The 12,500-nt window shown below is 39.8% G+C and overlaps 1 protein-coding gene across 3 annotated transcripts in view; it reads right to left on the bottom strand.

Annotated features, from left to right (window-relative positions):
• Positions 1–12,500, bottom strand: part of LOC144960102 (nephrin-like) — a 132,475-nt gene that overhangs the window by 27,237 nt on the left and 92,738 nt on the right. For 2 of the 3 annotated variants that reach the window (XM_078893059.1, XM_078893058.1), the window contains exons 11-15: positions 9,583–9,735; positions 6,795–6,950; positions 5,263–5,388; positions 3,515–3,682; positions 769–1,071 (exon numbers count right to left, since the gene is read on the bottom strand). In XM_078893059.1, coding sequence (XP_078749185.1) covers positions 769–1,071; positions 3,515–3,682; positions 5,263–5,388; positions 6,795–6,950; positions 9,583–9,735 — 906 coding nt within the window. Of the gene's footprint in view, positions 1–768; positions 1,072–3,514; positions 3,683–5,262; positions 5,389–6,794; positions 6,951–9,582; positions 9,736–12,160; positions 12,213–12,500 lie in introns of those variants that run through there. The other variant, XM_078893060.1, reaches the window with a different exon arrangement.

The following is a 12,500-nucleotide window of genomic DNA, read 5'->3' as shown; positions in this document are numbered from 1 at the left end:
CCCAAGAAAAAGTAAGACATAGGGGAACTGGGAACAAATAGGGATCAGATGTAGATTCCAAGAGAATACCACCAATGTACTTAGAATACAGATTTAGGGGGATAGAAGACACAGTAAGTAGCTCCCTGCCCACTATGGGAGGTCAGGACCCCACCCAGAGGCCATGAGTTTACGAAGGCCATGCCTCAGCCCCTCGGATGCAAGAACTTTTTACTACAAATACAGATGTTATGGGGATGGACTTTTCCATTCAAATTATCTATTAATCTAAGCTATGGAGAGAGAGAGAGAGAGAGAGAGAGAGAGAGAGAGAGAGAGAGAGAGAGAGAGAGAGAGAGAGAGAGAGAGAGTGAGAGAGAGAGAGTGAGAGAGAGAGTGAGAGAGAGAGATGGTGATAGAGAGAGAGAGAGAAAGAGATATATATATATATATATATAAAGGAAGAGAGAAAGGGAGAGAGATAGAGAGAGATATATATATATAGAGAGAAAGAGATGGAAAGAGAGAGAGAGAGAGAGAGAGAGAGAGAGAGAGAGAGAGGGGAGAGAGAGAGACATAGAGAGAGAGGAAAGGGAGATAGAAGAAGAGGGAGAGAGATGGTGATAGAGAGAGAGAGAGAGAGAGAGAGAGAGATAAATAGAAAGAGAGAGAGAGAGAGAGAGAGAGAGAGAGCGAGAGAGAGAGAGAAAGAGAAAGAGAGAGATAAAGATAAAACAAGAGAGAGTGACAACAACAACAACAACGACAACAACGACAACAACGACTGACATTTAACGTTGAGCGTGACGGCATCCGTCTGGGACTGGTCCAGAGCACGGTTGGTGGCTCGACACCCGTACACGGCTCGGTGGTCCTTGGAGGTCGGCGTGATTCTCAACCGGCTGGTCGTGTTCTTGCCCCCGTTCTCCGCGTTGACGGAGCCCAGGTCCACGCCGATCATCCGACGGCCGTTTTTGATCCAAGTAATTTCGGCCGCCGGGTTTGAGGAGGAGCAGACGCAGGTGAGATCCATGGGTTCCCCGGATTTTGGCTCTGGGGTTGAGGAGGAGATGAAGACTTGGGACGGGGGGACTGGCAAAAAAAATAAAAAGAAGAAATTAAAATAAAACAAACAAAACAAAAACAAGAATAAATTAAAATAAAACAAAAAAAAAAACAAAAACAAACAGAAATTAAAATTAAAAAAAAAAAAAAAAAACAAAACAAAAACAAGAATAAATTAAAATAAAACAAAAAAAAAAACAAAAACAAACAGAAATTAAAATTAAAAAAAAAAAAAATAAAAAAAAACTAGAAGAGATTAAAATAGAACAAAACAAAAAAAAAAAACAAGAAGAAATTAAAATTAAAAAAAAAGAAAAAAAAAAAAAGAAGAAATTAAAATAAAACAAAAAAACAAAACAAGAAGAAATTAAAATAAAACCTTTTCTAGATATTTACATCTTTACACTTTTATAATCTGTATGTCCCTTAATTTACACGATGTAATTATTCTTACAGCCTACAATATTATTACACTATATATACCTATTACCAAATTTTACTTTACCACATTATATTTACGTATAGTATGTTTATGTATGTATCATTGTCGGCATTTTATACGTCTGTACAAAAATTTCCTTTTGGGTGAATAAAGTACATTATTATTATTAAAACAAAACAAAAACAAGAAGAAATTTTTTTAAAAACCCAAAAAAAAAAAAACAAACCTTGAGATTCAATATAGTGCAATATCCACACACAAAAATGTGCTCATCAAAGCACTTTACAAGGGGATCAAAAGTCAAGAGCAACACTTAACAAACTTGATCTTTTTATATAGCGCAATATCCACTAAACGTGCTCAAAGCATGTGAAATGAGACATAATGCTTGTATGTTTCTATTTAATTTTTAATTTTTTAATTTCCTCACTCTTACTGGTCAGGTCCTCATATTACACCTGAGTAAGGCGAATGAATGAATGTGAGTAAAGAGCATTTTCCAAAGACTGAACTTTGCGCTGCCATGAACAGAATTCAAAACAGAGGCCTAGCTATATATTTAGATAATTTACTCGCATCTGCCTGTCGAATGTTACAATTTATTCTACCCCTTCTAAGAATCAGTTATGTGTAATGATATATCAAATTGACAATAATAGGGAATGAGATTAGCGGAAGAGTAGCGTCCCTTGATTGGACGTCACCTTACAGAGAGAACGTCAACATGGTTTTGCGCATGCGGCTCTCTCTTCCTCGCTGTTCGGTGAAGTGTCTCATGCCGCTTTCACCGAAGCGAGGACCAGAGACGCATGCGCACAACCAACATGATGTTCTCTCTCTAAAATAACTTCTGTGCCGGTGACGTCCAATCAAGGGATGCTACTCTTCCGCTAATCTCATTCCCTATCATCAATGTGACGTCAGATTATCAAGCGTTGGTTTTGCGCATGCGTCTCTCGTCCTCGCTTCTGGTGAAAGCGGCATGAGACACTTCACCGAAAAGCAAGGAAGAGAGAGCCGCATGCGCAAAACCATGTTGACGTTCTCTCTGTAAGGTGACGTCCAATCAATTTTAAATTAGTCTTGAAAAAGAGGTTTCATTTAAAAGTGATTTTGAATATGTCTTTTATTCAAAGATTGTGAAATCGCAATGGATTGAGGGGGTAGAATAAAAGATTTCTTACACTCCCCTCTTGCATTTTGGAATTCGGAAATTGTTCCCAACCCATGTTGGTAACAATTTCCTGCTCATACTTTCAGGTTCATACGTCGATTGGGAAAACGTCCAAAAAGTAAGAGGGTACGAATCATATATTACCACAGCCTGATCTAAACCAAACATATTTAACTCACTCAATCCTAACACCGACTATATCCGTAGTTTACCCGGGTTACTTTTACCCCATGCCTATTAATTACAATTTTATGAGACAAATTATAGGCGTAGTAGTATCGAAGCTAATGTTTTTAGTTTTTACATGTTAATGGTAGTTGAATAAAACTTGCAGGTCTGATTACTGGGCGAAATTATGGGCTCGTTTTAACTTTGCTGTAATGGACAATATTTTTCGTTGGTTTGAGAGTATTTCCATTACAACAATGACATCATGACAATTTAGGTTATCAGACCTGCAAAATATGTACACATCAGTTTGGATTTTTTTTAAAATACATGCTCATTTTTAATACATTTTTTTTTTTCCAATTTTGAAATGTAGCAAAAATCTCAAGGATTGAGTGAGCTAAAATGTGACCCTTCGCCTCAAAACGGTATTAAGTCGGGATTATTAAGATGCTGAAAATGGAATTTGTAGCCAGAAATATAATGCTGAATTTGAGTTTAAATGCTTTATAGAGGAGAAGGAATATCATATTTTACTGTGCTAAATACCAACGAAACATATTTTTGACCACTTTAACTATAATTGTACTTTTTAGCATCTGATCCATCCCGACTTAATACCGTTTTGAGACGAGGGGTCACAAATAAAAAACAAAAAAATCAAACATTGTCAAATAAATACGTACAATAAACGGTCAGCCGTATGGTGGCCTGTAACGGTGTTGACGTGGCCAAATTACTGGCTTTACACTTATAGGTGGCCCCGTTATCGTCTGCGTCCAACACGATGGCAATCTCCGATGACGCAAAGCTTCCCACCGTCTTGTACGAGGCGTCTGTGATTTCCTGGTTGCCTGACATTCAAAAAACACAAACAGATTTAAATTAAGCATTTATATAGAACAATATCCACTAAACATGCTCATTTAGGAATTTTTTTTCTATTTTTTTTTCTTTTAAAATGAAAGATGTGATCTTACAAACGAATCAATTACGAAGAAAGATCTAAAGATGCCTATTTAAATTTAATACTAGTGACGCCAAACACAAAATCAAAGCAATTTGAAGACAGATCTGTCACAAAATTCAGCCCCACAGTCTGGAATTGAAGGAAGGCTGGTTTTCCAAATCTCGTTCAGTGGATTTTTCTACTTTTTGAGATTTTCCATCTATGAGATAAATTGGCACAAAAATTTTCTTAGATTTGTGTGAATTTGAAGTTTATATATGATAAAATACTAGACCGAATGAGAGATTTTAGGGGAAATAATCCTCAATATTTCAAAATGGGAAAAAAGGAGTTAGGGACCAGTCTTCAATTGTATTCCACTATTTATCAGACTGTCTAGCAATGTTGCAATCTTTAAGAAACAGATTCCCACCGTCTTGTATGAGGCGTCTGTGAGTTCCTGGTTGCCTGACATTCAAAACAAACACAAACAGATTTACATTGAGCATTTATATTATATAGAACAATATCCACTAATCATGCTCAAATTGCTGTACAAGATAGCACCAATAAATAATAATGCTGAAAACTTCTATCAGTGCTGGTGGTGACAAAAAGTGAAAAAGTAGGAAAATGTTGAACGATTGCCTTTAAGCCCCATTTTTACTGCACTAAACCCCACTTTTAGAGCAATTGAGATGATAGACTATCATTGATACTCTAGCTAACTTCTGGAGAGTGGGAAACAGCACCTGTGTGTTCCACCACACATCAACTCTCTCATTGCTAGCACATTGTTTCGAGAAAATGTAATTTCTAAAAGGAGGAAATTCTTCCTCTGGACTCCAAAATCGCGGATTTCCGCGAATCCAAGGAAAACCATCAGCACTGTTATATAGCGCTATAACTCCCGAGACACCAGACTCTAAGTGTTTAGGCCAAATTACAGGCTTGACAGTTAGTTATAGGTGGCACCGTTATCGTTATAAATAAAATAGAAACAAAATTCCCTTTATTCATCCCAAAGGGGAAATTTGTCTCTAGGATTCTATTCCAAGGGAAGACTGGAATAACCCAGGCGTCGTCAGCCGCAGTGCAGCGCCGCAAATTGAGCTAAGGCGAGGTGACCTGCTCAAGGCCGCAGAGCGGAGCGAGGGGTGATAGAATTCAGTACCTTTCGAGTACAAAGCTAAGACCGTACGGCTGAGCCATGCTGTCCCCCCGAAATACACAATAATCAAACAAGGTCAGGTGGAAAATTCCAAATTCCAATTGCTTGCTACCCCTTGGATAGGACACTATCCCAACTGCTGGGTGAACACACAGAGGGGTCATAAAAAAATCTCGATGACTGCACCCGGGAATCGATCTCAGTCCCTTTGCATGTGAAGCGAGAGCTCTAGCAACTGATCTATCATCGGGACCCCCTTAGTTTTGGTAATAATAGTTACGGATTCAATATAAAAAAAAAAGATGGGCACCTACCTTTATACCATTTGAGGGTAGCGACTGGATTTCCTCCTAGGGATATACAAGACATTCTCTCTAAATGACCGGCTCGGACGGTATTGCCTTCGTTGTAGCCAGATATCTCTGGTATGCCAGGTGGATCTAAAACAAACATACAAACAAAACATACGTACGGTCACACGATCAGGGGTGGGTGTTCAGCAAAATCTCAAAAAGAAAAATCCTAACCTTTAGAAAAATAAAATCCTACCTTTGGAAATAAAAATTCTACTTTAAGTTTTTTTTTTTAATCCTACCTTTAGAAATAAAAAATCCTACCTTAAGCTTTAAAAAATAATCCTACATTTAAGGACGGGGGGGGGGGATCCTGCCTTTAGAAATAAAAATCCTACCTTAATTTTAAAGATCCTGCCTTTAGAAATAAAAATCCTACCTTAATTTTAAAAATCCTACCTAGCAATTTAAGAACTATATAGAGTATGAATAACATGAAAGACGATGAAAAAATTATAAGAGTCCATCGAAAAGGCTTTTTCAAGGACCTATAAGGAGAAAGCGGGGAAGACCCAAAGAAATAAGAGTCCATCTAAAAGGCTTTTGCAAGGACCTATAAGGAGAAAGCGGGGAAGACCCAAAGAAATAAGAGTCCATCTAAAAGGCTTTTGCAAGGACCTATAAGGAGAAAGCAGGGAAGACCCAAAGAAATAAGAGTCCATCTAAAAGGCTTTGCAAGGACCTATAAGGAGAGAAGCGGGGAAGACCCAAAGAAATAAGAGTCCATCTAAAAGGCTTTTGCAAGGACCTATAAGGAGAAAGCGGGGAAGACCCAAAGAAATAAGAGTCCATCTAAAAGGCTTTTGCAAGGACCTATAAGGAGAAAGCAGGGAAGACCCAAAGAAATAAGAGTCCATCTAAAAGGCTTTTGCAAGGACCTATAAGGAGAAAGCGGGGAAGACCCAAAGAAATAAGAGTCCATCTAAAAGGCTTTGCAAGGACCTATAAGGAGAAAGCGGGGAAGACCCAAAGAAATAAGAGTCCATCTAAAAGGCTTTTGCAAGGACCTATAAGGAGAAAGCGGGGAAGACCCAAAGAAACATGGCGAAGGACCATGGAGAAAGAATTAAAGGAAGCAGGCCTGTCCTGGAACACAGCCACCTCAAAAGCAGCCGATCGCAAAAAAATGGAGATGTCTGGTGGATGCCCTATGTGCCTCAAGGCCCGAAGAGGATTAAGTAAGTAAGTGTAAGGACCTGTGCTGGAAACAATCCATAGGTATCCATCCATAAGTATGAAGTCATCTGAATAAACCTGACTATTTCTTTGTTTTCTCCATTTGCAAGATAGTATGCGCTTGGCTAAGAAGCTCACAACATTGCCATCCAGAAGTATAACGGACCAACACACAAAACTGTGTGTAACCCATGAACGTTTATAGTCTGGTTATTACAGTTTAGTGAGAATTACTCATGAACGCGGATGGCAAAAAACAATAACAAAGACCTGAGTGACGTCATCTTCGAACTATCTATAAAACAAACCATACTCACGTAAGACACTAAGGGTGTGCGTATCGGCCACCGTCTGGCCAAACTCCGAATTGGTGGCCTGACACGTGTAGACCGTTCTGTGGTCTTGATGGCCCACTCGGATCCGGATTTGAGATGTTGTGACGTAACCACCATCGGGGGATGATCTGACCGTCTCTGTGAATTCAAATAATAACAACAACAATAATAATGATAATAATAATAATAATAATAATAATAATAATAATAATAATAATACTAATAATAATACTAATAATAATAATAATAATAATAATAATAATAATAATAATAATATAATAATAATAATAATAATAATAATAATAATAATAATAATAATAATAATGACTTGACTTGATGTAAGGCAAGGCCTTTCGCTTCCTAATCATCCGATCGAGATGCCTCGCCTGCCTCTCTAATTATCTGTGTCATTTCCTTCCACTGTTCAATAATACCTGGCTATCAGCAGTGTTGTTACTGTCCGAAGAAATTAAAGCTGTATCACCTAACAGACATCATATTCATTGATATCCGAATATCCAATCTAAAGAATTGAAGAATGGGGTCTCTGGAAACTTAATAAAGTTTTTCTATACTCAGCATTGCCAATTCAGAAGGAAAAAATTTACTGAACTTTTACTACAACCACATCGACCGAACCCTCTCTGAGCGCTGAACTGTAGCCATCGTTAACTTATGGTTATAGCCTGACACCGTAGCCATCGTTATGTTATAGTTATGTTATAGCCTGACACCGTAGCCATCGTTATGTTATAGCCTGACACCGTAGCCATCGTTATGTTATAGTTATGTTATAGCCTGACACCGTAGCCATCGTTATGTTATAGTTATGTTATAGCCTGACACCGTAGCCATCGTTATGTTATAGCCTGACACCGTAGCCATCGTTATGTTATAGTTATGTTATAGCCTGACACCGTAGCCATCGTTATGTTATAGCCTGACACCGTAGCCATCGTTATGTTATAGTTATGTTATAGCCTGACACCGTAGCCATCGTTATGTTATAGTTATGTTATAGCTTGACACCGTAGCCATCGTTATGTTATATAGCCTGACACCGTAGCCATCGTTATGTTATAGTTATGTTATAGCCTGACACCGTAGCCATCGTTATGTTATAGTTATGTTATAGCCTGACACCGTAGCCATCATTATGTTATAGCCTGACACCGTAGCCATCGTTATGTTATAGTTATGTTATAGCCTGACACCATGGCGTAGCCATCGTTATGTTATAGCCTGACACCGTAGCCATCATTATGTTATAGCCTGACACCGTAGCCATCGTTATGTTATAGCCTGACACCGTAGCCATCGTTATGTTATAGCCTGACACCGTAGCCATCGTTAAGTTATAGTTATGTTATAGCCTGACACCGTAGCCATCGTTATGTTATAGCCTGACACCGTAGCCATCGTTATGTTATAGTTATGTTATCGCCTGACACCGTAGCCATCATTATGTTATAGCCTGACACCGTAGCCATCATTAACTTATAGTTATAGCCTGACACCGTAGCCATCGTTATGTTATAGCCTGATACTGAAATTCAAAAGGACTGGCAGTTTGACGTCATTATTTGGTTTTTGCACCGTCTAGTGAGTTGTCGTTAGTAGAGCTCATGGAAACAAGTTATTTCATTGGTTGAACTATTGAATACAACTCACGATTTGTTTTCTTTTGTGGCAAAAGACTGGCATTTTGACGTCATTTTTTGGTCAGTATCAGGCCACAACTTTACTAAGCCACGTAATGACCAAAAAAATGACGTCAAAATGCCAGTCTTTTGCCACAAAAGAAAACAAATCGTGAGTTGTATTCAACGGTTGTTTCCATGAGCACTACTAACGACAACTCACTAGGAGGTGCAAAAACCAAATAATGACGTCAAAATGCCAGTCTTTTTGGGTTTCAGTGTCTGCCTATAGATAGTATGCACTTGGCTATGAAGCTCACAACATTGCCATCCAGAAGGAAAACGGACCAACACACAAAATATGTAACCATGAACTTTTATAGTATGGTTAATACAGTTAAGTGAGAATCACTCACAAACGCGGATGGCAAAATACAATAACAAAGGCTTGAGTGACGTCATCTTCATTCTATCTAGATAGTTCGAAGATGACATCACTCGGGTCTTTGTTATTGTTTTTTGCCATCCTCGTTTATGAGTAATGCTCACTTAACTGTATTAACCTGACTATAAACGTTCATGGATATACACAGTTTTGTGTGTTGGTCCGTTATACTTCCGGATGGCAATGTTGTGAGCTTCCTAGCCAAGCGCATACTATCTATAAGTTTACGATGGCTACGGCTGAACACCAGTAAAAGACATTATGTAAGCCTACTTACTTTTTTCCGTTTAGCAAGTGATTAAAAAATGTACTCAGGGTTCATAACAGCATACTGAATTCGTAAATATACGGAAAAAATTTGATTCAATAGTCTGATGTCACATCCACCCAGCAACGAGCAGCTTGGTTCAAAACAAAGAAAATCGGTACTTTTTATTCTTCGTGCTGGCTAGAACTTATCATTTGTCTTGTGATCAGAATGTGTAAAAGTCAAAACATGATCATATTTATATTGTTTTTCTCATCTTTGATACACTTTTATGCTCGTCAGAGAAATTATATCTCATAAGGGCGTCCGTCTGCCATTATTCCGATAGTTTAGAACCAGTTACTAAGTTACGATGCGTCATTACGAGGGAAGTGACGTCACGACTGTTGAAGCCTATTGGCAGGCAATGTAGCTTACCTGTAACTCTCGATGAAGGCACAGGGCTGTTTTTGGCAAACCACGTGACACTCGCCCTGGGGTTCGAGATGGAGGTTACACAGGTCAAGGTCACTTGACGACCTGCCTTGACAGGCTGATTGGCTCCTGACATGACCACTTTTGTAGGAGGAACTGTGAGGTAAAAAAAAAAAATGGAGGGGGAAATTAATTTTTAAAATATTATATATATAATAACACCAAGCTAGTTAAATTCCTGATGTAACACGGCTTTGAGTCACAGAGGCAGCGTGGCTCAGCGGTATACGGTCTTTGCTTCGTACCCGAAAGGTACCGAGTTCGACCACCCGCCGCTGTGCTGTGTGGCCTTGAGAAAGCCAAAGTCACCTTGCCCTAGGTCAATTTTGCGGCGCTGAACTGCGGCTGACGCCTGGGTTATTCCAGTCTTCCCTTGGAATAGACCCTAGAGACAATTTTCCACTATGGGGAAAAATGGAATTTTATTTTATTTATTTTATCTAAATGTGTCTGGATAGAGAAAGTCACCTTGCCCTAGGTCAATTTTGCGGCGCTGCATTGCACTGCGGCTGACGCCTGGGTTATTCCAGTCTTCCCTTGGAATAATAGACCATAGAGACAAATTTGCCCTATGGGGAAAAAGGGAATTTTATTTTATTTTATTTTATCTAAATGTGTCTGGATAGAGGAAAAGGCATGCCATGTATTTCTCTGTCGTCTGTCTAGATTTTAAGAGATGTATTAAATTAAATGTACTTAAATGTACTGATTGTTTTGTTATTCGGCTGAAGAAAAAATAAAAATTAAAAATAAAACTTGAGCTTTTATATGAGCAATATCCACTAAACATGTTCAAAGCGCTTTACAAGGGGTCCCTGACCAACAGCAACACATAACATGTAGGATGAGACGTGACGACACCTGTTAGGCGATATTCCAATTTTTTTTTTCCGACAGGACAACGCTGTTAACAGCCAGGTACTCATTTTACGCATGAGTACGGTGAGAGAATGTGAGTAAAGCAAGAGCCTTTTCCAAGGACTCGAACTATATGCCGAGCGAGGCTGGAACCCAGGACCTCCTGATCCGAAAACCAGTGTCATACCACTAGACCACATAGCCGCACATATAAATACTCAAGGTGATTGGTTTTTGTTTTCTTTTTCCTATCTCCTTCTTCCCTGGCCAATACTTACAATAGTTTGTTTTGTTTTGTTTTTAAGGGTTTTACGGCGCTTGCAACACATTAAGGTCATATCAGCGCCAGTAAAAGGAAGAAAAATGGGATAGTAAAAAGTTTTAGAATTACAATTAAAGCACAAAAGAAAAGGTAAGACAAAGGGGAATTGGTTCAAACAGGGAACAGATGTAAATTCCAAGAGCACACTATCAAAGTACTTAGTTTGAGATCACCTAAAAGTCTCATCCAGACACAAGAACAGGTCCCAACTAAGAGGAATACACTCAAATGTTTACCAATCATATAATATAATATGTAAACTGAACATAATACAATGCATAACAGAGAGATGATTTACAAGGGAAAAAATATCATCTTCCAAAACTATAACTATACATTCGACTGTTTCCCTCCCAGCCAAGGAACTCCGGCAAGATCAGGACAAAACTAAGTAATCTCATTCCAAGACAATGACAGGAAACAATTGGAAAACGGGTATGGGGGATAGAAGACACAGCATGTATCTCCCTGCCCACTATGGGAGGTCAGGAGTATGGGGGGATAGAAGACACAGCATGTATCTCCCTGCCCACTATGGGAGGTCAGGAGTATGGGAGGGTAGAAGACACAGCATGTACCTCTCTGCCCACTATGGGAGGTCAGGAGTATGGGGGGATAGAAGACACAGCATGTACCTCCCTGCCACTAGGGAGGTCAGGAGTATGGGGGGATAGAAGACACAGCATGTACCTCCCTGCCCACTATGGGAGGTCAGGAGTATGGGGGGATAGAAGACACAGCATGTACCTCCTGCCCACTATGGGAGGTCAGGAGTATGGGGGGATAGAAGACACAGCATGTACCTCCCTGCCCACTATGGGAGGTCAGGAGTATGGGGGGATAGAAGACACAGCATGTACCTCCCTGCCCACTATGGGAGGTCAGGAGTATGGGGGATAGAAGACACAGCATGTACCTCCCTGCCCACTATGGGAGGTCAGGAGTATGGGGGGATAGAAGACACAGCATGTACCTCTCTGCCCACTATGGGAGGTCAGGAGTATGGGGGGATAGAAGACACAGCATGTACCTCTCTGCCCACTATGGGAGGTCAGGAGTATGGGGGGATAGAAGACACAGCATGTACCTCTCTGCCCACTATGGGAGGTCAGGAGTATGGGGGGATAGAAGACACAGCATGTACCTCCCTGCCCACTATGGGAGGTCAGGAGTATGGGGGGATAGAAGACACAGCATGTACCTCCTGCCCACTATGGGAGGTCAGGAGTATGGGGGGATAGAAGACACAGCATGTACCTCCCTGCCCACTATGGGAGGTCAGGAGTATGGGGGGATAGAAGACACAGCATGTACCTCCCTGCCCACTATGCCAATACTTACAATAGACTGTCAGGTTGTACTGAGCTGTCAGGGGCTGCATTGTTACCAGATTGGTAACTCACACCTGGCAATGAAGGAAAAATAGAAAAAATTAATATCACTATGGGGAGGGAAAAGATAAAGGGAGTAAATGTGACTCATAAATTTTTCAAGTAAACATGATATTATATATATAATTAGATTGTCATATTAGTTGAAACATTATAGGTAAAAATGTGTGTGTGTGTGTGTGTGTGTGTGTGTGCGCGAGAGAGAGAGAGTCAGAGAGAGAGAGAGTCAGAGAGAGAGAGAGAAAGAGAGAGAGAGACAGAGAGAGAGAAGAGAGAGAGGAGAGAGAGAG

Source organism: Berghia stephanieae, chromosome 14 (assembly GCF_034508935.2).
Source record: "Berghia stephanieae isolate SIO BIC M18660-M18661 chromosome 14, UCSD_Bste_1.3, whole genome shotgun sequence".
Lineage (NCBI taxonomy): Eukaryota > Metazoa > Mollusca > Gastropoda > Nudibranchia > Aeolidiidae > Berghia > Berghia stephanieae.
The sequence above is the reverse complement of the archived record's forward strand: the minus strand, read 5'-3'. Positions and strand labels throughout refer to the sequence as shown.